At 46.2% G+C, this 26726-nt stretch overlaps 1 protein-coding gene across 1 annotated transcript; it reads left to right on the plus strand.

Moving 5' to 3' along the window:
• Positions 1-1308: 1308 nt before the first annotated feature.
• LOC311102675 (M-phase inducer phosphatase 2-like) lies at positions 1309-19928 on the plus strand (the record flags this gene model as incomplete). Its single annotated transcript, XM_084144036.1, has 10 exons — positions 1309-1547; positions 1844-1929; positions 2353-2404; positions 9934-9975; positions 10213-10531; positions 10675-10890; positions 11094-11285; positions 11424-11573; positions 15547-15891; positions 19788-19928. The coding sequence occupies exons 1-10, from the start codon at positions 1360-1362 to the stop codon at positions 19926-19928; spliced, it is 1731 nt and encodes a 576-aa protein (XP_084000162.1). The 5' UTR covers positions 1309-1359.
• Positions 19929-26726: the final 6798 nt, after the last annotated feature.

Below are 26726 nucleotides of genomic sequence, written 5' to 3' on the forward strand. Positions count from 1 at the left end.
TCGTTGACCATGAGGGCCGAGTCCATTCGATGTGGCGGTAAACTTCCGCTTTTTGTTTATGTTTAATCCAGAGAGCAGGCCGCCCGCCTAGGCTAACCATTGTTGTTGTCGAGCTGTAGTCTCTAATAACAAACCATGTTTAAGCTATCAATAGAACCATATATTATTTGTTAAAATGAGAGTACCAGACTGTACTAGACACTGTTAGCAAGTTTGAGTATTTCAGCAGTATATAGGCTGAGTTCACTTTGCTTTGTGGGTCAGGCGGGGGAGGACTAGTCTGTGCTCAATGAAGCATTTTTGAAAAGAGGAAAGGGAGGACAACTAAGATAGTTCTTCATATAGCAGGACAGCCATTTAGCGTACTTGGCCTATATTCAGAGTAAAGGGCAACACCAGATGGGTTTATGATGTTGATATGGGCTTTGGCAACACTAAGTCTACGTGAGCAGGACACCCTTTCTAATCAATTAAAGGGTCTCTATACTTCCTTGGCTTGTTGGGTGTAACTGTAAAGTTATGAGAGGAGAAAATGTTACATAGCCCTCATACAGTAAAGAAGATTGTAATTCAATCAACTGTAATTTCTTTATCTATCACTTATTGGAAGAAGAAAAAAAACGTTTATTATTAATGCTCATAGTAATTCTGAAGACAGCTGTGGCTCGCTGTATGAATGGTCTTGCTGTGCGATTGGCTGTGTTGGTCACGTGGTTCTTCTTCAGCAGGCGCTTCAAATCTTCCGCGGGAAAAATGTCGCTTTTCTTTTTTTCTGCATCCCCCACCCGAAATAAATAATATCTCATTGGCTACCTGTCATGACCCATGCCTCTATGATGCACTTGATTGGTTCGTAGACGACCCTAACTCTCCCCATGTTCCTGCCAGACAAAGGGTAAAAAAAGGGAACCGCCTCTGATTGGACGTGCAGGATGTAACGACGTATTTGATTGGACGTACAGGATGTAACGACGCATCTGATTGGCCGAAATGATTGCCGCTCGGGAGTTTCTATTTTGAACCTAAATAGAGGCAGCTGCATTTTCTTTCTCAGAACTCGAGTCGGTCTGTCAGGGAGAGTACATTGCAATGCAGCTCTCTGACAGTATATAATAATATATACTTCCAGACAAGATTGTTATCGATTTTCTTTTGTTTTTGCAAGACGGGGTCTGCAAACAGCGTGCCATGGTTACTTTTGCCTTCATTGCTCTTCACATTAATTCTGCAAATTCCTAAGTTGGGTGCTAGCTAACGCGTAACAGTAGTTGTTCCCTTGATCTTTCGATTTGTCTACGTTCAAGGATTTTTGGCGCTCAGAACAGATATCAAAATAGATTTTTGAGCAAGCTTGTAAGAATGGATTTTAAAAACGTTACAAGCGATTTCAGCTCTATCGCCGCTAACTTGGTCAACAGGCCCGACAGAATCCCCGGGCTTTCCTCGCTGTCGCTGCCCGATAATCTCTTCTCTCCTGGACCAACAACTGTACTGTCACCCGTCACTAATCTGGCCCTAAACATGAACAATCTAGCTGGTCTTGGAAGGTAAGAGTATCATAAAAACGTGTGTTGCTATGTTGGCTAGCTGGCTATGTTTCCATACTAGCTAACTGGGTGTGAACTGAACGATAATCTTGGTTGGGTTCGCCATGAGCTAGCTAACGTTGGGCTAGTTTTCTGGATAATATGACACAAAAATTTAGCTACCCTAGCTATATCAGCTAGCTAGTTAGCTTGCTAACTTGGCTAGCTAACCACTTGTTTGTTTCAAGCCAATGAAAATGGCCAACTTGCTGAATGTTAGCAAAGTGTGTCTGATTGTGTACCCCATTGCTTTACAGCCAACAATGTGATACTCCCAAGAGGAAACAACATGTGCCCCTTCTGAAGATTCCCTCCTTCGCCTCCGACTGCTCGTCTGATGCTGGTAAGACAACATAATAAGATGGCTGCAAATGTTTAACCCCAAAACGTGTAAATAAGATGGCGACAATAGGAACACCAGCTTCCTACTTGAACTATTTATTCGTTTTCTGTTCATCCCATATAGGCCTTATATTTTGTCATGTCCTCTGTTTTTAGTTCCACTCTTCTTTTTACTTGTGCAGTTTGACCACCTTGAAAGCATGAGGGACATGGTGCCAGTACAGGACACGATAGGATTGAAATGTTATGAACGGGACAGGCAAAAAGCCTAACTGTACAGGATTGGATATTTACTCCCGTGGCACCCTTTTAGTTTAGGCGTGTGTGTAAATGTGTTCAGAATTTGCATTGTTACTATTTTAACTGTTACAACTGTGCAATGAGCTAACGGCTAACTGAGACTCGTTTCTACATCTTCCTCCAGGTCTTGGTATGGATTCCCCCAGCCCCATAGAACCCATGGATGTTGAGGAGAGGTAAGTGATAGTCTTGTCTGTCCCAATCAGTCTCTCTGTGGTAGCATTGCGTCCCCCCCTCTTGCCTTTCCTTCCTCCCTACTATCCCTCCACCCCCCCCCTCTTATTCTCCTCCACCCCCCCTCTTATTCTCCTCCACCCCCCCTCTTATTCTCCTCCACCCCCCCCCTCTTATTCTCCTCCACCCCCCCCTTCATATTCCAACTGAACACGGCTGGCTAGTCCATCTCATCAGTTGTGCTTACTGTCATTGTGTCGTTGGTAAAGCTTCATTGTGCCGTTGGTAAAGCTCCATAGCTTGATGCTTCGTTCATTTTCATTAAGCAGATAAGATGATTATAGGGCAACATTCCTTTTGATCACAGGAGTTGAGGCTGATTGAAGATGTTCAATCTACATTCAATTCAACTAATGATTCATTGCACCCCCATAAAGATGCAATACCATTCCTGTTGCCCTGTATTACTGAAGCAAACAGGTGCTGTTATGTAATAGGCCCTATTCCCAATACGTAAGATGGAGTGACAAGAGTTTTCTACTTTTCAATTCACGTTACATCCTTGCCTTACCCTTCGCGGTGGCTGGCAATGCCACGTTCTTGGTCCGCAGCTCGAATTGACCATAAATATCACAGTAGCCAGTAAGCACTAACTACTCAACAATCCAAGCAACTTTTCTTCTAAAACATATTACAATATTAAATAATGAAACCAAACCATGTTACACTCTTGAATAATGCAACAATCCACAAGCATGTGCAGATAATTAAAATGGGTTATTTTCTCGTCCGTACACATTAACTTAGCTGACAATGCACAGCTAACTCCTGCTAACGAACAACATGCTTCACGATCAAGTAACATTAGCATATCAATAATGAACATCTACCCCTCCCATACTAATATATATATAAAAGTACAGTAACGTTATCATAGTGTCATATTATAATATAGGCCACACAGCTAGGTAACATTAGCTAGCTAAACTAAATAATTTCTGCATCCTCACAAAGGTGCTGGCTGAATGCTGATGTTTAGCTGAACCATAGCTAGATAGGAGCTCTTAGGCTTACGCTAGGTACCGTATTAAAGTTACCTTAGAACAAACCAGGCTTCATTTGCTCAATATACTTTGTCATGAGTTAAAAGCAAATTGCTACAATTTCAGGTAACTCAAAACAAGTGCCAAAAATAAGAAATGTCTCTACGTTTTTGAGTTGTTTCAAAAACTGCTATGCTATTACAGTTTTTACTGTTGGGGCAACAAGACATTTCTGTTTACACTGCCCTGCTTGAAGGGGGCAGCTGTTGGGCGAGTGTCGTGAATTACCCCCGGAAGTAGCAGTCGAGACGTGACAAGTTTACGTTGCTTTATATGTGTAGCCAAGGGTATTTTCGCGAGAAGTCTAGCAAGTGTGAAGACCCTCGTAGATATTTGATCTACCGGACTTTTGAGAAAGGCTTTGTTAGGTAACTTGAGAGCTTTTCTAGAGACATTTTGTCCACAGGACCTGGGCCCTGTCAAAGTTTAGAAACGGCTGCATTTTCCCAAGTGGTTCTTTTAAAGTGTTGTGCTAACACGTTATCTCTGTCATATCGATGCCATTATCTACATAGTTTGTTTCATTATCTGCTCTAGCCTATAATCTGTGGGTAGTCTCTCGCGGGGTCTCTGTCTCGGCACACTCGGGGTGAATATCCAGACATCTGCTGACGTCTCTGAACACTTGGCTGCAGCATTTGTTCTGAGGCCATTCATTCAGCTCCCGTACAGCTGTTTAATGGCTCACTGCAGTATTTTCGGGGGGGGGTAACCGGTGTTGGGATTTAATAGTGATAGCCCCCCCCCCCCTGTTTTTTGGCACACTCATAGCCTGTCTGTCTTATGGTTTGAATGGTAAAGGGGAGGGGTCGCCGGTCTCTGTGCCGGAGATATTGAATAGGGGGCACCTCGTACCCCCAAGCCCCCTATAGTCTTTACGAGAACAAACTCAATCACCCCTTCTCCCCATTGAACCAGACACACTCCTCCTGCCCCCCTCAGTTCTCCACTCTGCAAACAAAGGCTCCTTGCAGAATGGCTGAGGGTAGCGTTGTTACTTCAGCAGGCATACGGAAGATTAGCAGACCCTGTCTTCTGTACTCCCCCCCCCCCCCCCCCCCCCCCCCCACACTCAGCTCTCCTCTCCTCGCTGCTTATTTAGCATACAGGTGCAGAAAGAACGAGGAGGGACCACCCTTCTCCTCAGCACCGTCCGTCCTCTGTCCCTCCCTCCCTCTCTATAGAGCCAGCAAGGCTCTTTGTCTGTTTCACTAGTTTAGCTACCAACTGTGGTCCTCTGTAGCTCATTTGGTTAATGCATGGCACTTGCAACGCCAGGATAGTGGGTTCGATTGCCGGACCACCCATACAAAAAAAGTATGCAAGCATTAGCTTCATAAGCTGTTTATTTGATTATTGGCTTTGACTAGTGTGAGAAGACAACATTTGGTGATAATAATAATATGCCATTTGGCAGACGCTTTTATCCAAAGCGACTTACAGTCATGTGTGCATACATTTTTACCTGTGGGTGGTCCCGGGGATCGAACCCACTACCCTTGGCGTTTCAAGCGCCATGCTCTGCCAATTGAGCTACAGAGGACCACACAACAATCACAACAGGATACAAAATGAATGCTAGCAGTAGCCTACATTGGGTGTACTATTTTCAATTACAGCATTATTAAATCTGCAGTTATTCTTCTGCTATTTATTCTGTTACCAGTAATATTTACATGTTAATATTATCTTCTGATTATAATTATTCTACCTCATCATTTTAACTAAATACATTTAAATTGAATACATTTAAATTGGTCATTTAGCAGACGCTCTTATCCAGAGTGACTTACAGGAGCAATTTAGGGTTAAGTGCCTTGCTCAAGGGCACATCGACAGATTTTTCACCTAGTCGGCTCGGGGATTAGAACCAGCGACCTTTCGGTTACTGGCACAACGCTCTTAACCACTAAGCTACCTGCCGCCCCAAATGCAATCTATTCGCTTCCAAAATGTAAGTAGGTATACAGTTGAAGTCGGAAGTTTACATACACTTAGGTTGGAGTCATTTAAAACTCGTTTTTCAACCACTCCACAAATTTCTTGTTAACAAACAATAGTTTTGGCAAGTCTGTTAGGACATCTACTTTGCTTGACACAAGTCATTTTTCCAACAATTGTTTACAGATTATTTCACTTATAATTTACTGTATCACACTTCCAGTGGGTCAGAAGTTTACATACAATAAGTTGACTGCCTTTTAAACAGCTTGGAAAATTCCAGAAAATTATGTAATGGCTTTAGAAGCTTCTGATAGGCTAATTGACATCATTTGACTCAATTGGAGGTGTACCTGTGGATGTATTTCAAGGCCTACCTTCAAACTCAGTGCCTCTTTGCTTGACATCATGGGAAAATCAAAATAAATCAGCCAAGACCTCCGGAAAAAAATTGTAGACCTCCACAAGTCTGGTTCATCCTTGGGAGCAATTTCCAAACGCCTGAAGGTACCACGTTCATCTGTACAAATAATAGTACGTAAGTATAAACACCATGGGACCACGCAGCTGTCATACCGCTCAGGAAGGAGACGCGTTCTGTCTCCTAGAGATGAACGTACTTTGGTTTTAAAGTGCAAATCAATCCCAGAACAACAGCAAAGGACCTTGTGAAGATGCTGGAGGAAACAGGTACAAAAGTATCTACAGTGGGGGGGAAAAGTATTTAGTCAGCCACCAATTGTGCAAGTTCTCCCACTTAAAAAGACGAGAGGCCTGTAATTTTCATCATAGGTACACGTCAACTATGACAGACAAATTGAGGGGAAAAAATCCAGAAAATCACATTGTAGGATTTTTTTTGAATTTATTTGCAAATTATGGTGGAAAATAAGTATTTGGTCACCTACAAACAAGCAAGATTTCTAGCTCTCACAGACCTGTAACTTCTTCTTTAAGAGGCTCCTCTGTCCTCCACTCGTTACCTGTATTAATGGCACCTGTTTGAACTTGTTATCAGTATAAAAGACACCTGTCCACAACCTCAAACAGTCACACTTCAAACTCCACTATGGCCAAGACCAAAGAGCTGTCAAAGGACACCAGAAACAAAATTGTAGACCTGCACCAGGCTGGGAAGACTGAATCTGCAATAGGTAAGCAGCTTGGTCTGAAGAAATCAACTGTGGGAGCAATTATTAGGAAATGGAAGACATACAAGACCACTGATAATCTCCCTCGATCTGGGGCTCCACGCAAGATCTCACCCCGTGGGGTCAAAATGATCACAAGAACGTTGAGCAAAAATCCCAGAACCACACGGGGGGACCTAGTGAATGACCTGCAGAGAGCTGGGACCAAAGTAACAAAGCCTACCATCAGTAACACACTACGCCGCCAGGGACTCAAATCCTGCAGTGCCAGACGTGTCCCCCTGCTTAAGCCAGTACATGTCCAGGCCCGTCTGAAGTTTGCTAGAGTGCATTTGGATGATGTCATATGGTCAGATGAAACCAAAATAGAACTTTTTGGTAAAAACTCAACTCGTCGTGTTTGGAGGACAAAGAATGCTGAGTTGCATCCAAAGAACACCATACCTACTGTGAAGCATGGGGGTGGAAACATCATGCTTTGGGGCTGTTTTTCTGCAAAGGGACCAGGACGACTGATCCGTGTAAAGGAAAGAATGAATGGGGCCATGTATCGTGAGATTTTGAGTGAAAACCTCCTTCCATCAGCAAGGGCATTGAAGATGAAACGTGGCTGGGTCTTTCAGCATGACAATGATCCCAAACACACCGCCCGGGCAACGAAGGAGTGGCTTCGTAAGAAGCATTTCAAGGTCCTGGAGTGGCCTAGCCAGTCTCCAGATCTCAACCCCATAGAAAATCTTTGGAGGGAGTTGAAAGTCTGTGTTGCCCAGCGACAGCCCCAAAACATCACTGCTCTAGAGGAGATCTGCATGGAGGAATGGGCCAAAATACCAGCAACAGTGTGAAAACCTTGTGAAGACTTACAGAAAACGTTTGACCTGTGTCATTGCCAACAAAGGGTATATAACTAAGTATTGAGAAACTTTTGTTATTGACCAAATACTTATTTTCCACCATAATTTGCAAATAAATTCATTAAAAAATCCTACAATGTGATTTTCTGGATTTTTTTCCCTCATTTTGTCGGTCATAGTTGATGTGTACCTATGATGAAAATTACAGGCCTCTCATCTTTTTAAGTGGGAGAACTTGCATAATTGGTGGCTGACTAAATACTTTTTTCCCCCACTGTATATCCACAGTAAAACGAGTCCTATATCGACATAACCTGAAAGGCCGCTCAGCATGGAAGAAGGCACTGCTCCAAAACCGCCATAAAAAAGCCAGACTACGGTTTGCAACTGCACATGGGGACAAAGATTGTACTTTTTGGATAAATGTCCTCTGGTCTGATGAAACAACAATACAACTTTTTGGCCATAATGACCATCGTTATGTTTGGAGGAAAAAGGGGGACGCTTGCAAGCCGAAGAACACCATCCCAACCGTGAAGCACGGGGGTGGCAGCATCATGCTGTGGTGGTGCTTTGCTGCAGGAGGGACTGGTGCACTCCACAAAATAGATGGCATCATGAGGAAGGAAAAGTGTCGATTTTATATTGAAGCAACATCTCAAGACATCAGTCAAAGATAAAGCTTGGTCGCAAATGGGTCTTCCAAATGGACAATGACCCCAAGCATACTTACAAAGTTGTGGCAAAATGGCTTAAGGACAACAAAGTCAAGGTATTGGAGTGGCCATCACAAAGCCCTGACCTCAATCCTATAGAAAATGTGTGGGCAGAACTGAAAAATCGTGTGCGAGCAAGGAGGCCTACAAACCTGACTCAGTTACACCAGCTCTGTCAGGAGGAATGAGCCAAAATTCACCCAACTTATTGTGGGAAGCTTGTGGAAGGCTACCCGACACGTTTGACCCAAGTTAAACAATTTAAATACAATGCTACCAAATACTAATTGAGTGTATGTAAACTTCTGACCCACTGGGAATGTGATGAAAGAAATAAAAGCTGAAATAATTATCTCTACTATTATTCTGACATTTTCACATTCTTAAAATAAAGTGGTGATCCTAACTGACCTAAAACAGGGAATTTTTACTAGAATTAAATGTCAGGAATTGTGAAAAACTGAGTTTAAATGTATTTGGCTAAGATGTATGTAAACTTCCGACTTCAACTGTATCTAGCTGTCCGATGACACGGAATGGCTTGTCCTGCACTTTGTAAAAACTGGCAAAAGAGTTGAGTCCTCATTCAAAGCAGAGGGCAGTGTGAATACACTTTAAAGAGAACTGAGATGGGTTTCTTTTTAAAGAGGACTATATGTGAACACCCTTAGACTTACCCAGAAAGACTCACAGCTGTAATCAATGCTAACATGTATTTACTCAGGGGGTTGAATACTTGTGTAAATGAGATTTCTGTAGTTTCACCGTGTCATTATGGGGGTATTGTGTTTAGATGGGTGAGATTTTAAAAAATAAAAAAATCAGGCTTCAACACAACAAAATGTGGATAAGGTCAAGGGGTTTGAATACTTTCTGAAGGCAAGATATCTTAAAAAATATCAAAAAATAATTCATTCGTATGGGTGATTCACAATATATATTTTTAAATCATGTTTTCTCTAAGCTTTGTTGCACAATGTTAAGGTCAATACACTGCATTTCAAACAGTCTGCAATAATCTAATGAATTCAGGGCGTGCGAAATTATACCTAGGCTAACTCTACAACTGTAAGACCCACTAATAATGTAATTATTTTATCAAAATTGTTTAACTTGCTTTTTTTTTTTTTTCACGAATCACTGATCTGGCTTTCAAGCCTGTCCTATGAAATTTTTTTGTTACACATTTGACCAGAACCACATTCACCAATAGTGACCAACTTCTGGTAGCAGACATTATAGAACATGAACACAGGTCTCATAATCAATCTCTCAAGCATAAAGTCCACGTGCTAGTGAGTAGCCGGCTAATCTTCATATTTAAAGTCTAGCAAACGTGGATCTATTTGCTTGCTAACGAGGTAGAACAGTTGAACTGTTATGAACACACACTCCTGTCCGTCTCCCAACTGTTTGAACAACATAACCGGTTCGCTTTATTTAGATGTTGAAATCAAGTCGCCTACCTTGGATAAGATGCTTATTTATCAGAATGAGAATGAGTTGCCAATTCCTATTATAAATGAGTCATTTTATGCTCATTGCACATTTTTATAAACCCGACTAGACAGACCGTAAGCTATGATGCAACCCAACTGGCACCCTGTTCCTTATCTACTGTTTTTACCAGGGCCGGAGAATAGGGTGTCATTTGGGACCGCCTACCTAGGTGGGATCTTGCTTGGCTCCGTCACCCCCTCACTGGTTCAGAAGTTTCTCCACTATAATTCTCTCACTGAATGGTTTTGTCTTTTGTTCTCCTGCAGGTTTGAGAAGGCCTTTCTGCAGTCTGGGAGAGTTGGCAATGAGTAAGTAATGTAGCTAGTGCCACCCTCTGCTGCTCTACTCTCTTGGTTTCAAGGAGAAGGACCTGGGTAGTTCAGTGACCTGCCAACAACCAATAATCAACGGTTTTATTTTTTCCTACTCAACCTATCTATGTTGCTCTTCGGGGAGTTGTTGGGATCATTAACGCAGAACATCTCATCTCATTTATTGATCTAGTGTGTCCATCCACCGTTCCAACTAGATTCTTCTCTTGACAGTAAAATGCCAATCCGAAGAATCAACTCTCTACCGCTGCTGCTAGGCTCCAGTCCGGCTCTGAAGAGCCGGGACCCAGAGAGCCGGGACCCAGAGAGCCAGCAGCGGCGCTACGGGGCCTTCGGACACTACGGCTCAGTCCAGGATACAGCAGCCTCCTCTGGGCATGGCGGACAGGGCAACAAGGAGAACCAGGGGGAGGGGTTTGAGTTTAAGAAGCCCTCCAAGCCCGCGTCGCGCTGCCGTACGAGGTCCTTCCATAGTGGAGGAGGCCAGAACAAGGACTTTGCCCGTCGGCCCAACTCTGCCCCAGCACTCATGGTGGGTAGTACAGAGAGTGACTGACACACCCCTTAGCCCTTCACACACGTCAACACATTACAGTGGACCAGATGTTGTTGTAGTTGTGAGTGATTTAAAAAAAAATGAAAGCTAAGCCTTCTTCTCCTCCCTTTCACCTCTAGCTGTCCCCGCCCTCGTCGCAGCGCCTCAACTCATTGGATGACAGCAGCCCCATGTTTCTGCGCCGCTCCTCCCTGACCTGCTCCCTTAATGAGGATGATGATGATGGTTTCCTTGACGTTCTGGATGACTGTGAAGAGACGGAGTGTGACATGCCCTTGGGGATGGCCAGCCTGCTCACTGCTCCACTAGTGAGGGACATCACCGCAGCAGACTCGGTAGGAGGCATCACCTCTTCTGCTAGTGACGTGGCCGCGTGGCGTTCTGTGGATGTGACACCATCTGTCTTGTCCTTGGTTTAAAATGTCCAGCAGACTTTTGGTTTCTCTGTAGAGCTACCTTTAGATTTGGTTGCTGCAGATGTCCATAGTTTTTATAATTGCAGACCAATCTAATCTCTTCCTAATCTCACCCTCTTCAGATGGTGGTTGGTTGTCGTCCGCGGGGTCTGTTCCGCTCCCCCTCCATGCCCAGTCAGTTGGGCCGCGCCCCCCTCAAGCGTCCCGAGCGTCCCCGGGATGAGAACACGCCTGTCAGGGTGAAGAGGCGACGCAGCCTGGCGGAAACGCACATCACCACCGTAGACCAGGATGACTGCTCTCCCAGAAAGATGGTAGGTACCTGATCAATGTCTCCCCTTACAGTCAACTGGTCCTGGTACTCCCTGCTCAATGTCCTCTCTCCTCTCTGTCATTTTGTAACCACACAGAGATCTAACTGTTCCTTCTCTCTCTCTCTCTCTCCTTCCAAGTCGTTCTGTAACCACACAGAGATTGAGAAGCTGCTGGACACTAGTGAGTCTGACCAGGACAAGGAGCTGATTGGAGATTTCACCAAACCTTTTGTCCTATCCACCGTGGAGGGCAAACATCAGGACCTGAAATACATCACTCCTGAGATGGTGAGATACAGCATGCGTCTCAAATGGCCCCCGATTATTCCCTATTTAGTGCACTACTTTTGACCAAGGCCCCCAGTCTTCTCTCCTCACAACCTCCAGCCTGCCAAGCCCCTTCAGTTTATTTGACTAGTAAACACTCCTTGAACTAACTTTTATAAGGCCTCTAGCAATATATCGTACGGTAGTCAAATATTAGGGAAGTTCTATCCTAGTCGAACAAGAAGTTAATCAAACATTAATCCAATAGAGGTTTTAGTAGCTAAACTGGGATGATGACCCCAAAGGTAACCACACCGACATTGCCTTCCTCTTACCAACGCATTTTGCTTCCGTCTGTAATTCTTGGGGCTTTTGCTACACAGCGTTCCAGTAGATTGTTCTAGAACCATTACTTGGTCAACAGTAACAGCCTACGCATTATGTTGAATCCTGCTATGAAAGAATCTGCCTGTCTCTGTTTGGCTGTCGGCTGCGGACTCTCCCTCCCTCCCTCTCCCCACTGTGACACGGAGGAGGGAGAGATGCATTCTGAGAAGCACAAGCATCTGACCGTTGCTCAAAATGCTATTGGTAAAAAAAGACAGCTTTCAATGAACTACTGTTGTAGTTAGTCTCCGCTCTGAGAGTGTGTCATGGCGAGCTTTCTGAGAGTGTATAACGGCGCGCTTTCTGAGAGTGTGTCATGGCGAGCTTTCTGAGAGTGTGTCATGGCGAGCTTTCTGAGAGTGTCATTTATTTCTCACCAGTTAATATTGAGTTCTTGTCACCAGTAACTCTGTGAGGCCATGCAATCGTGGGTATATACAGGAGGACAGGAGGGGACTGAGGACGCACCCTTGTGGGGCTCCTGTGTTGAGGGTCAGTGTGGAGGACGCACCCTTGTGGGGCCCCTGTGTTGAGGGTCAGTGTGGAGGACGCACCCTTGTGGGGCCCCTGTGTTGAGGGTCAGTGTGGAGGACGCACCCTTGTGGGGCCCCTGTGTTGAGGGTCAGTGTGGAGGACGCACCCTTGTGGGTTCCCTGTGTTGAGGGTCAGTGTGGAGGTGGTAATGTTGCCTACCTTCACCGTCTGGGGCTGGTCCGTCAGGAAGTCCAGGACCCAGTTGCACAGGGAGGAGTTCAGGGCAGAGAGCTTAGAGGGCACTATGGTATTGAAGGCCGAGCTGTAGTCCGTGAACAGCATCCTCACATAAGCATTCCTCTTGTCCAGGTGGGTAAGGGCAGTGTGCAGTGTAATGGCGATTGCGTCGTCCGTGGATCTGTCGGGCGGTAGGTGAATTGGAGAGGGTGGAGTGTCGGGGCGGTAGGTGAATTGGAGAGGGTCGAGCGGTAGGTGAATTGGAGAGGGTCGAGCGGTAGGTGAATTGGAGAGGGTCGAGCGTGTCGGGGAGGGAGGAGGTGATATAGTCTTTGACTAGCCTATCAAAGCACTTCATGATGACAGAAGTGAGTGCTACTAGTCGGTAGTAGTTCAGTTACGTTCCCTTTCTTGGGCAGGGGGATGATGGCGGACATCTTGAAGCAGGTGGGGATAGAGGCCTGAGCTAGGGAGAGATTGAACATGTCAGAACACAACAGCCAGCTGGTCTGCACATGCTCTGAAGGCACGGCTAGGGATGCCGTCTGGGCCGGAATCCTTGTGAGGGTTAAAACGTTTAAATGACTTCCATACGTCCTCCGTGGAGACTGTGAGTGTAGCCACGTTGTCTCCTCGGCAGCTAAGGGGCATTGTGCTGACTCTTGAGAAAAAGCTGTTTAACTCAGCCGGTAGGGCGGCGTAGGTGTCCATTGCTGGGTTTCTTTTTGTAGTCTGTGATCGTCAGGAGCTTCTACCACAAACGCCTTGTGTCCGACCCCTGAATTCCTCCTCCTCTTTGTCTCTATACTTGTGTTCCACCATCTTGATCAATCTGTGTAGGTCGTATTTGTACTGTTTAACCAAACTATTATCCCCGGTCACCCTGCCGTTTTTATAAGCAGCATCTTTCTCCTTCTGTTTTCAGACAAGGCTGCTATCAATCCACTGTTTTTGATTCGGATTAGTTTTGAAAGACACCAATCGGTATCAGGTCATCTATGCATTTTTTTTATGAATTCGATGACTGAGTCAACTGGAACATATATTCCAGTCCACATGATCAAAAGTCTTGGAGCATGGATTCTGATTGGTCAGACAAGCGTTGTACAGACCTGACCACCAGAACATCCCTCTTGAGACTGTTTGTAGGCGGGGGGAGCAAAATGGAGTCATGGTCAGATTTGCCGAAAGGGAGATGGCCTTCTATCCGTGTCACAGTGTCCCCTGTAGCTCAGTTGGTAGAGCATGGCGCTTGCAATGCCAGGGTTATGGGTTCGTTTCCCACGGGGGGCCAGTATAAAAATGTATGCACTCACTAACTGTGTTGCTCTGGATAAGAGCATCTGCTAAATGACTAAAATGTAAAATGTCCAGCATAAAACTTCTGCGTTGGACAGTCTGTTTTTATAGTAATTCGGGAGCACGGTTCTCAAATTACTTTTGTTAAAGTCCCCCGCGACAATGAACGGTCTCCAGTTTGTTCAGGGTCCAATGAAGATCTTTTGAGAGCATTTTTGGTGTCTGCTTGGGGCGGGATGTGCAAAGCCGTGGCGATAATCGATTGGTTATGACACGTGTTCCAAACTGTATCAGACGTGGCGATAATCGATTGGTTATGCCACGTGTTCCAAACTGTATCGGACGTTTTGATAATCGATTGGTTATGCCACGTGTTCCAAACTGTATCAGACGTGGCGATAATCGATTGGTTATGCCACGTGTTCCAAACTGCATCAGACGTGGCGATAATCGATTGGTTATGCCACGTGTTCCAAACTGTATCGGACGTGGCGATAATCGATTGGTTATGCCACGTGTTCCAAACTGCATCAGACGTGGCGATAATCGATTGGTTATGCCACGTGTTCCAAACTGTATCGGACGTTTTGATAATCGATTGGTTATGCCACGTGTTCCAAACTGTATCGGACGTGGCGATAATCGATTGGTTATGCCACGTGTTCCAAACTGCATCGGACGTGGCGATAATCGATTGGTTATGCCACGTGTTCCAAACTGCATCGGACGTGGCGATAATCGATTGGTTATGCCACGTGTTCCAAACTGCATCAGACGTGTGGACTATTCAGAAGGAGGGTGGGTGCGAAGAGGCATCCCCAAAAAAAAAAGAATATATCCATCACATAGCAGTACGTTATTTTTTTGTTTCCACGAGTGCGTTTACTGCCAACTGGGCCCAGGTCGTTGCTGCCCCCACGGGGGGCCAGTATTAAAAAATAATAATAATAATAATAATAATGTATTCACTAACTGTAAGTCGCTCTCGATAAGAGCGTCTGCTAAATGACTAAAATGTAAATGTAAATGAGAATGTGTTCTCAGTCAACTTACCTGGTAAAATAAATCAAAAATAAATAAACTGGGGACATGGGCTAGGAACCCTGTGAGGTGAGTTGGATATACCAATTGCCAGAATAGCCAGCAACGTTGTTCAATGGGATCCCTCCATTGGTGGAGCCAAAACCAGATTACGGGAGACATGGACATTTTAATAAAATAGTCAATAGGCCAATATGCACAGATGTCAGCAAATTCTCTGAAGAGACAAGATCTCTAATTCTGGATCCTATTTTGACCGTTTGCACATCAAAATATAAATCATGCATTTCCTGGATATGTTAGATGAAATGGCTGAATTTTGTTTTATCATAGGCTACCATCTCAGTTGTCCTACATGGCACTGGAAAAAACTGTCTAGAGCCCAGACACTAATGTCAACTAACTGTCCATTCACTTTTTTTTTAAATCGTATTTGTTATCGCACAAAATAGTTAAATTGATGGCGATATGAGTGTTTGTCCATATGGGCCTGCTCTAAGTGTTGTATTGTAGTTAAGGATGACCAGAACCTGGGACTAACCCGTCTGTTCCTCAGATGGTGTCAGCTCTGAGCGGCCAGCTGGACCATCTTGTGGAGAGGATCATGGTGATTGACTGTCGCTACCCGTATGAGTTTGACGGGGGTCACATCAAAGGAGCCCTGAACCTCCACCAGGAGGAACAGGTTGAGGAGTACCTCCTGCGCAGCCCCATCGCCCCCCTCTCCCCCGACCGCAGGGTCCTCCTCGTCTTCCACTGTGAGTTCTCTTCCGAGCGGGGTCCCAGGATGTGTCGCTTCGTACGCGAGAGGGACAGGACGATGAACGAGTACCCTAACCTGCACTACCCAGAACTCTACATCCTCAAGGGGGGCTACAAAGAGTTCTTCCCTCACTTCCAGGTAAAACACAATCCACAATCATACATGTAAACATTTTGATGGCCTTATCAATAAATAATCAAAAGTGAATTCATTGAAATGGTCATTTAATATTTTTAACAAAAGCCATTCAGTTAGGATACAGAGTTTGGCTACTAGACATTTATTTACTCACAATGCATTAGTGGAGATCCCTTTACTAGTGTGGATCTAACCTATTAGAGTGGTTTTAACTGGTCTCTCTGTGTGTCTGTTAGATAGTGGTTGTAACTGGTCTCTCTCTGTGTCTGTTAGATAGTGGTTGCAACTGGTCTCTCTCTGTGTGTCTGTCAGATAGTGGTTGTAACTGGTCTCTCTCTCTCTGTGTCTGTTAGATAGTGGTTGCAACTGGTCTCTCTGTGTCTGTCAGATAGTGGTTGCAACTGGTCTCTCTCTGTGTCTGTTAGATAGTGGTTGCAACTGGTCTCTCTCTCTGTGTGTCTGTCAGATAGTGGTTGCAACTGGTCTCCCTCTCTGTGTGTCTGTCAGATAGTGGTTGCAACTGGTCTCCCTCTCTGTGTGTCTGTCAGATAGTGGTTGCAACTGGTCTCCCTCTCTGTGTGTCTGTCAGATAGTGGTTGCAACTGGTCTCTCTCTGTGTGTCTGTCAGATAGTGGTTGCAACTGGTCTCTGTGTGTCTGTCGGATAGTGGTTGCAACTGGTCTCCCTCTCTGTGTGTCTGTCAGATAGTGGTTGCAACTGGTCTCTCTCTGTGTGTCTGTCAGATAGTGGTTGCAACTGGTCTCTCTGTGTCTGTTAGATAGTGGTTGCAACTGGTCTCTCTCTGTGTCTGTTAGATAGTGGTTGCAACTGGTCTCTCTCTCTGTGTCTGTTGGATAGTGGTTGCAACTGGTCTCTCTCTGTGTCTGTCAGATAGTGGTTGCAACTGGTCTCTCTCTCTGTGTGTCTGTCAGATAGTGGTTGCAACTGGTCTCTCTCTCTGTGTGTCTGTCAGATAGTGGTTGCAACTGGTCTCCCTCTCTGTGTGTCTGTCAGATAGTGGTTGCAACTGGTCTCCCTCTCTGTCTGTTGGATAATGGTTGCAACTGGTCTCTCTCTCTGTGTGTCTGTCAGATAGTGGTTGCAACTGGTCTCTCTCTCTGTGTGTCTGTCAGATAGTGGTTGCAACTGGTCTCTCTCTGTGTCTGTCAGATAGTGGTTGCAACTGGTCTCTCTCTGTGTCTGTCAGATAGTGGTTGCAACTGGTCTCTCTCTGTGTCTGTCGGATAGTGGTTGCAACTGGTCTCTCTCTTTGTGTGTCTGTCAGATAGTGGTTGCAACTGGTCTCTCTCTCTGTCAGATAGTGGTTGCAACTGGTCTCTCTCTCTGTGTGTCTGTCAGATAGTGGTTGCAACTGGTCTCCCTCTCTGTGTGTCTGTCAGATAGTGGTTGCAACTGGTCTCCCTCTCTGTGTGTCTGTCAGATAGTGGTTGCAACTGGTCTCTCTCTCTGTGTGTCTGTCAGATAGTGGTTGCAACTGGTCTCTCTCTGTGTCTGTTGGATAGTGGTTGTAACTGGTCTCTCTCTCTGTGTGTGTCAGATAGTGGTTGCACCTGGTCTCTCTCTCTGTGTGTCTGTCGGATAGTGGTTGCAACTGGTCTCTCTCTCTGTGTGTCTGTCAGATAGTGGTTGCAACTGGTCTCCCTCTCTGTCTGTTGGATAATGGTTGCAACTGGTCTCTCTCTCTGTGTGTCTGTCGGATAGTGGTTGCAACTGGTCTCTCTCTCTGTGTGTCTGTCAGATAGTGGTTGCAACTGGTCTCCCTCTCTGTCTGTTGGATAATGGTTGCAACTGGTCTCTCTCTCTGTGTGTCTGTCGGATAGTGGTTGCAACTGGTCTCTCTCTTTGTGTGTCTGTCAGATAGTGGTTGCAACTGGTCTCTCTCTGTCAGATAGTGGTTGCAACTGGTCTCTCTCTCTGTGTGTCTGTCAGATAGTGGTTGCAACTGGTCTCCCTCTCTGTGTGTCTGTCAGATAGTGGTTGCAACTGGTCTCTCTCTGTGTCTGTTGGATAGTGGTTGTAACTGGTCTCTCTCTCTGTGTGTGTCAGATAGTGGTTGCACCTGGTCTCTCTCTCTGTGTGTCTGTCGGATAGTGGTTGCAACTGGTCTCTCTCTCTGTGTGTCTGTCAGATAGTGGTTGCAACTGGTCTCCCTCTCTGTGTGTCTGTTAGATAGTGGTTGCACCTGGTCTCTCTCTCTGTGTGTCTGTCAGATAGTGGTTGCAACTGGTCTCCCTCTCTGTGTCTGTCGGATAGTGGTTGCAACTGGTCTCTCTCTGTGTGTCTGTCAGATAGTGGTTGCAACTGGTCTCCCTCTCTGTGTGTCTGTCAGATAGTGGTTGCAACTGGTCTCCCTCTCTGTCTGTTGGATAATGGTTGCAACTGGTCTCTCTCTCTGTGTGTCTGTCAGATAGTGGTTGCAACTGGTCTCTCTCTCTGTGTGTCTGTCAGATAGTGGTTGCAACTGGTCTCTCTCTGTGTCTGTCAGATAGTGGTTGCAACTGGTCTCTCTCTGTGTCTGTCAGATAGTGGTTGCAACTGGTCTCTCTCTGTGTCTGTCGGATAGTGGTTGCAACTGGTCTCTCTCTTTGTGTGTCTGTCAGATAGTGGTTGCAACTGGTCTCTCTCTCTGTCAGATAGTGGTTGCAACTGGTCTCTCTCTCTGTGTGTCTGTCAGATAGTGGTTGCAACTGGTCTCCCTCTCTGTGTGTCTGTCAGATAGTGGTTGCAACTGGTCTCCCTCTCTGTGTGTCTGTCAGATAGTGGTTGCAACTGGTCTCTCTCTCTGTGTGTCTGTCAGATAGTGGTTGCAACTGGTCTCTCTCTGTGTCTGTTGGATAGTGGTTGTAACTGGTCTCTCTCTCTGTGTGTGTCAGATAGTGGTTGCACCTGGTCTCTCTCTCTGTGTGTCTGTCGGATAGTGGTTGCAACTGGTCTCTCTCTCTGTGTGTCTGTCAGATAGTGGTTGCAACTGGTCTCCCTCTCTGTGTGTCTATCAGATAGTGGTTGCAACTGGTCTCTCTCTCTGTGTGTCTGTCGGATAGTGGTTGCAACTGGTCTCTCTCTTTGTGTGTCTGTCAGATAGTGGTTGCAACTGGTCTCTCTCTGTCAGATAGTGGTTGCAACTGGTCTCTCTCTCTGTGTGTCTGTCAGATAGTGGTTGCAACTGGTCTCCCTCTCTGTGTGTCTGTCAGATAGTGGTTGCAACTGGTCTCTCTCTGTGTCTGTTGGATAGTGGTTGTAACTGGTCTCTCTCTCTGTGTGTGTCAGATAGTGGTTGCACCTGGTCTCTCTCTCTGTGTGTCTGTCGGATAGTGGTTGCAACTGGTCTCTCTCTCTGTGTGTCTGTCAGATAGTGGTTGCAACTGGTCTCCCTCTCTGTGTGTCTGTTAGATAGTGGTTGCAACTGGTCTCTCTCTGTGTGTCTGTCAGATAGTGGTTGCAACTGGTCTCCCTCTCTGTGTCTGTCGGATAGTGGTTGCAACTGGTCTCTCTCTGTGTGTCTGTCAGATAGTGGTTGCAACTGGTCTCTCTCTCTGTGTGTCTGTCAGATAGTGGTTGCAACTGGTCTCTCTCTCTGTGTGTCTGTCAGATAGTGGTTGCAACTGGTCTCTCTCTCTGTGTCTGTCAGATAGTGGTTGCAACTGGTCTCTCTGTGTCTGTTGGATAGTGGTTGTAACTGGTCTCTCTCTGTGTGTCTGTCGGATAGTGGTTGCAACTGGTCTCTCTCTCTGTCAGATAGTGGTTGCAACTGGTCTCTCTCTCTGTGTGTCTGTCAGATAGTGGTTGCAACTGGTCTCTCTCTGTGTGTCTGTCTCTCTGTGTGTCTGTCAGATAGTGGTTGTAACTGGTCTCTCTCTCTGTGTCTGTGTGTGTAGATGCAGTGTGAGCCCCAGGGGTACCGATCCATGAACCACCAGGACTTTAAAGAGGACTTGAGAAAGTTCCGACTGAAGAGCAGGACCTGGGCCGGGGAGCGCAGCAAGAGAGAGCTGTACAGCAGGCTGAAGAAGCTATGATACCCCCCTACCATACTGCCCCCCTACCATACTGCCCCCCTACCATACTGCCCCCCTACCATACTGCCCCCCCTAACCCCCTACCATACTGCCCCCCTACCATACTGCCCCCCTACCATACTGCCCCCCTACCATACTGCCCCCCTACCATACTGCCCCCCCTAACCCCCTACCATACTGCCCCCCTAACCCCCTACCATACTGCCCCCCCTAACCCCCTACCATACTGCCCCCCTACCATACTGCCCCCCCTAACCCCCTACCATACTGCCCCCCCTACCATACTGCCTCCCCTACCATACTGCCCCCCCTACCATACTGCCCCCCCTAACCCCCTACCATACTGCCCCCCCTACCATACTGCCCCCCCTACCATACTGCCCCCCCTAACCCCCTACCATACTGCCCCCCCTAACCCCCTACCATACTGCCCCCCCTAACCCCCTACCATACTGCCCCCTAACACCCTACCATACTGCCCCCCCTAACCCCTACCATACTGCCCCCCCTAACCCCCTACCATACTGCCCCCCCCTACCATACTGCCCCCCCTAACCCCCTACCATACTGCCCCCCCTAACCCCCTACCATACTGCCCCCCCTACCCCCTACCATACTGCCCCCCCTAACCCCCTACCATACTGCCCCCCCCTACCCCCTACCATACTGCCCCCCCTAACCCCCTACCATACTGCCCCCCCTAACCCCCTACCATACTGCCCCCCTACCCCCTACCATACTGCCCCCCTACCCCCTACCATACTGCCCCCCCTAACCCCCTACCATACTGCCCCCCCTACCATACTGCCCCCCCTAACCCCCTACCATACTGCCCCCCCTACCATACTGCCCCCCCTAACCCCCTACCATACTGCCCCCCCTAACCCCCTACCATACTGCCCCCCTAACCCCCTACCATACTGCCCCCCCTAACCCCCTACCATACTGCCCCCCCTACCATACTGCCCCCCCTAACCCCCTACCATACTGCCCCCCTACCATACTGCCCCCCTACCATACTGCCCCCCCTAACCCCCTACCATACTGCCCCCCTAACCACCTACCATACTGCCCCCCCTAACCCCCTACCATACTGCCCCCCTAACCCCCTACCATACTGCCCCTCTACCACCTACCATACTGCCCCCCTAACCCCCTACCATACTGCCCCATAGCCAAGAGCGGATGAAGCTAACACCCTGCCGTTTCACCACTAACCGTATACCTCCTTGCCACTCCTACACCCCTACGAGACTGGTCCACCAGCCTCAGGAAGACCCAAACCACTACAGCCTTCTACTCTCCAGAGGACGTTCCAGTTTTACCCCGGTCTTTTATTCCCCTTCCGTAGTCCAGATGTCAGCAGAGTCAGATCTAGTATTATGCAGACATGGTGTTAAGGGCTGACCGCTGTGCTTCATGTGACTGGAGAACCATGTCCTATCCTTAACCAGTTGGACCCACTTGGTGTTTTTTGACCCGACGCTACAAGTCACTGCCGGACTTGACGAGGAATAAAATACTGCCTAGTTTTTAAAAAACGTTCAACTGACGTCTCCTCACTGGACAGATGTGCTGCTCTGAATGAATGAATGAATTGTGAGTGGTGTATAATCCCACCCTAATTTTATTAAGCACTTAATTTCAAATGTTTTTTCAGGTGGCTGTGAGGTGCTTGTATTTTTTATTTTTGAGTTCCTCCTGTGTGCATTTTGTTTTAAACTTTGTTTTAAAAATATGAGATTTGTACAAAGCCTCTCCCCCTCGTCACGTGGAAACGTCTACTTTAATATTGGATGTTTTTGTGACTTGTGAGAACTTCTATAATATGTATACAGTTTGTACAGCTTTTGATATTGATAATCTAAAATATCCCTGTGGGCATTTCCTCCTCGCCCTCTTTGACGAAAATAACTTTGAAAACTTCCTTCCTAGCGTTCTCTTGTTGAAGTGAATTGTTGAAATGCTGCAGGTCAGCTAGTTGTCACAGGGCCTGTGTCTCACCCTATTCCCTAGATAGTGCACTACTTTTGACCAGAGCCTTATAGGGAATAGGGTGCTATTTGGGATTCACATGTTACCTCCATGTTTGTGCTGTGTTTATTGACACGGTCACAGAAAGAGCCCCTCTGTGTGATCGGGAAGTGTGTTTGTCATAGAAGTGTGTGTGTGAATGGCGGCTTTAAAGTTTTGTACTTCGGGGAGTTGCTGAATAAATCTCATTGAATCCATTTAGTCCCTTATATTTTTTTAGTGATTTTTTTTTTTCTGGTAAGATTTTAATAATTTTTTCCGCAAAATCTTTTTCTCAATTTACATTTCTTAATTACATTTGTTTATATTAAAAGGGGATTGAAAAACTTCAGGAAGTAACGCTGCCCAAAGACATGTAGTCAATCCGCTAAGACTAAACGTGCTTGTAACGGAAACATCTATTTTTAGAATTTTGATATCCACCTCATTTTCGAACGCCTTTTAAAACGAAAGCCAAACGGGGAAACAATGGATACGACTTCCTCAACTCTGGCATTATCATAATTCATATGAATGCCACTAGAAATCCCTACAGCATGTTTCTTTCAAGGCGATACATCCTGACCAAATACCATAGCACTGGCATGCTAATATGCCTGGATCTTTCAGGCGATACATCCTGACCAAATACCATAGCACTGGCATGCTAATATGCCTGGATCTTTCAGGCGATACATCCTGACCAAATACCATAGCACTGGCATGCTAATATGCCTGGATCTTTCAGGCGATACATCCTGACCAAATACCATAGCACTGGCATGCTAATATGCCTGGATCTTTCAGGCGATACATCCTGACCAAATACCATAGCACTGGCATGCTAATATGCCTGGATCTTTCAGGCGATACATCCTGACCAAATACCATAGCACTGGCATGCTAATATGCCTGGATCTTTCAGGCGATACATCCTGACCAAATACCATAGCACTGGCATGCTAATATGCCTGGATCTTTCAGGCTAAACTGCTGAGGAAGGGCCCATAACTGATCCAAATGATTGCCCAATCAGGCAGAATATAAAGCTTAATGGTAAAACGTTTGTGAGCAGCCACACTAGAAGAAAGTTTATCGCTCTATAGTCAATCAACTGATGAATGAATCCTACTGCACACTGCTATTAAGGTGGTAACAAGACCACGATGTTCAGACCATGAGGTCTCTAACCCACAGATACTGGTTCAGACCATTCATGATGTCTCTAACCCACAGATACTGGTTCAGACCATTCATGATGTCTCTAACCCACAGATACTGGTTCAGACCATGAGGTCTCTAACCCACAGATACTGGTTCAGACCATTCATGATGTCTCTAACCCACAGATACTGGTTCAGACCATGAGGTCCCTAACCCACAGATACTGGTTTTCAGACCATGAGGTCTCTAACCCACAGATACTGGTTCAGAACATTCATGAGGTCTCTAACACACAGATACTGGTTCAGACCATGAGGTCTCTAACCCACAGATACTGGTTCAGACCATTCATGAGGTCTCTAACCCACAGATACTGGTTCAGACCATGAGGTCTCTAACCCACAGATACTGGTTCAGACCATGAGGTCTCTAACCCACAGATACTGGTTCAGACCATGAGGTCACTAACCCACAGATACTGGTTCAGACCATGAGGTCTCTAACCCACAGATACTGGTTCAGACCATTCATGAGGTCTCTAACCCACAGATACTGGTTCAGAACATTCATGAGGTCACTAACCCACAGATACTGGTTCAGACCATGAGGTCTCTAACCCACAGATACTGGTTCAGACCATTCATGAGGTCTCTTACCCACAGATACTGGTTCAGACCATGAGGTCTCTAACCCACAGATACTGGTTCAGACCATGAGGTCTCTAACCCACAGATACTGGTTCAGACCATGAGGTCTCTAACATACATATACTGGTTCAGACCATGAGGTCTCTAACCCACAGATACTGGTTCAGACCATGAGGTCACTAACCCACAGATACTGGTTCAGACCATGAGGTCTCTAACATACATATACTGGTTCAGACCATGAGGTCTCTAACCCACAGATACTGGTTCAGAACATGAGGTCTCTAACCCACAGATACTGGTTCAGACCATGAGGTCTCTAACCCACAGATACTGGTTCAGACCATGAGGTCTCTAACATACATATACTGGTTCAGACCATGAGGTCTCTAACCCACAGATACTGGTTCAGACCATGAGGTCTCTAACATACATATACTGGTTCAGACCATGAGGTCTCTAACCCACAGATACTGGTTCAGACCATGAGGTCACTAACCCACAGATACTGGTTCAGACCATGAGGTCTCTAACCCACAGATACTGGTTCAGACCATTCATGAGGTCTCTAACACACAGATACTGGTTCAGACCATTCATGAGGTCTCTAACCCACAGATACTGGTTCAGACCATGAGGTCTCTAACATACATATACTGGTTCAGACCATGAGGTCTCTAACCCACAGATACTGGTTCAGACCATGAGGTCTCTAACACACAGATACTGGTTCAGACCATGAGGTCTCTAACCCACAGATACTGGTTCAGACCATGAGGTCTCTAACCCACAGATACTGGTTCAGACCATGAGGTCTCTAACACACAGATACTGGTTCAGACCATGAGGTCTCTAACCCACAGATACTGGTTCAGACCATTCATGAGGTCTCTAACCCACAGATACTGGTTCAGACCGTTCATGAGGTCTCTAACACACATATACTGGTTCAGACCATGTGATATCTAACCCACAGATACTGGTTCAGACCATGAGGTCTCTAACCCACAGATACTGGTTTTCAGACCATTCATGAGGTCTCTAACCCACAGATACTGGTTCAGACCATGAGGTCTCTAACATACATATACTGGTTCAGACCATGAGGTCTCTAACCCACAGATACTGGTTCAGACCATGAGGTCTCTAACACACAGATACTGGTTCAGACCATGTGGTCTCTAACCCACAGATACTGGTTCAGACCATTCATGATGTCTCTAACCCACAGATACTGGTTCAGACCATGAGGTCTCTAATCCACAGATACTGGTTCAGACCATGAGGTCTCTAACACACAGATACTGGTTCAGACCATTCATGAGGTCTCTAACCCACAGATACTGGTTCAGACCATGAGGTCTCTAACCCACAGATACTGGTTCAGACCATGTGGTCTCTAACCCACAGATACTGGTTCAGACCATTCATGATGTCTCTAACCCACAGATACTGGTTCAGACCATGAGGTCTCTAACCCACAGATACTGGTTCAGACCATTCATGAGGTCTCTAACCAACAGATACTGGTTCAGACCATGAGGTCTCTAACCCACAGATACTGGTTCAGACCATGAGGTCTCTAACCCACAGATACTGGTTCAGACCATGAGGTCTCTAACCCACAGATACTGGTTCAGACCATTCATGAGGTCTCTAACCCACAGATACTGGTTCAGACCATGAGGTCTCTAACCCACAGATACTGGTTCAGACCATGAGGTCTCTAACCCACAGATACTGGTTCAGACCATGAGGTCTCTAACCCACAGATACTGGTTCAGACCATTCATGAGGTCTCTAACACACAGATACTGGTTCAGACCATGAGGTCTCTAACACACAGATACTGGTTCAGACCATGTGGTCTCTAACACACAGATACTGGTTCAGACCATGAGGTCTCTAACACACAGATACTGGTTCAGACCATGTGGTCTCTAACCCACAGATACTGGTTCAGACCATGAGGTCTCTAACCCACAGATACTGGTTCAGACCATGAGGTCTCTAACCCACAGATACTGGTTCAGACCATGAGGTCTCTAACCCACAGATACTGGTTCAGACCATTCATGAGGTCTCTAACCCACAGATACTGGTTCAGACCATTCATGAGGTCTCTAACACACAGATACTGGTTCAGACCATGAGGTCTCTAACCCACAGATACTGGTTCAGACCATGAGGTCTCTAACCCACATATACTGGTTCAGACCATTCATGAGGTCTCTAACCCACAGATACTGGTTCAGACCATGAGGCCTCTAACCCACAGATACTGGTTCAGACCATGAGGTCTCTAACCCACAGATACTGGTTCAGACCATGAGGTCTCTAACCCACATATACTGGTTCAGATCATGAGGTCTCTAACACACAGATACTGGTTCAGACCATGAGGTCTCTAACCCACAGATACTGGTTCAGACCATGAGGTCTCTAACCCACAGATACTGGTTCAGACCATGAGGTCTCTAACCCACAGATACTGGTTCAGACCATTCATGAGGTCTCTAACCCACAGATACTGGTTCAGACCATGAGGTCTCTAACCCACAGATACTGGTTCTGACCATTCATGAGGTCTCTAACACACAGATACTGGTTCAGACCATGTGGTCTCTAACCCACAGATACTGGTTCAGACCATGTGGTCTCTAACCCACAGATACTGGTTCAGGCCATTCATGAGGTCTCTAACCCACAGATACTGGTTCAGACCATGAGGTCTCTAACCCACAGATACTGGTTCAGACCATGAGGTCTCTAACCCACAGATACTGGTTCAGACCATTCATGAGGTCTCTAACACACAGATACTGGTTCAGACCATGAGGTCTCTAACCCAGAGATACTGGTTCAGACCATGAGGTCTTTAACACACAGATACTGGTTCAGACCATGAGGTCTCTAACCCACAGATACTGGTTCAGACCATGAGGTCTCTAACCCACAGATACTGGTTCAGACC

The sequence above is a fragment of the Coregonus lavaretus genome, assembly GCF_964263955.1.
Source record: "Coregonus lavaretus genome assembly, chromosome: 27".
Taxonomy (NCBI): Eukaryota; Metazoa; Chordata; class Actinopteri; order Salmoniformes; family Salmonidae; genus Coregonus; species Coregonus lavaretus.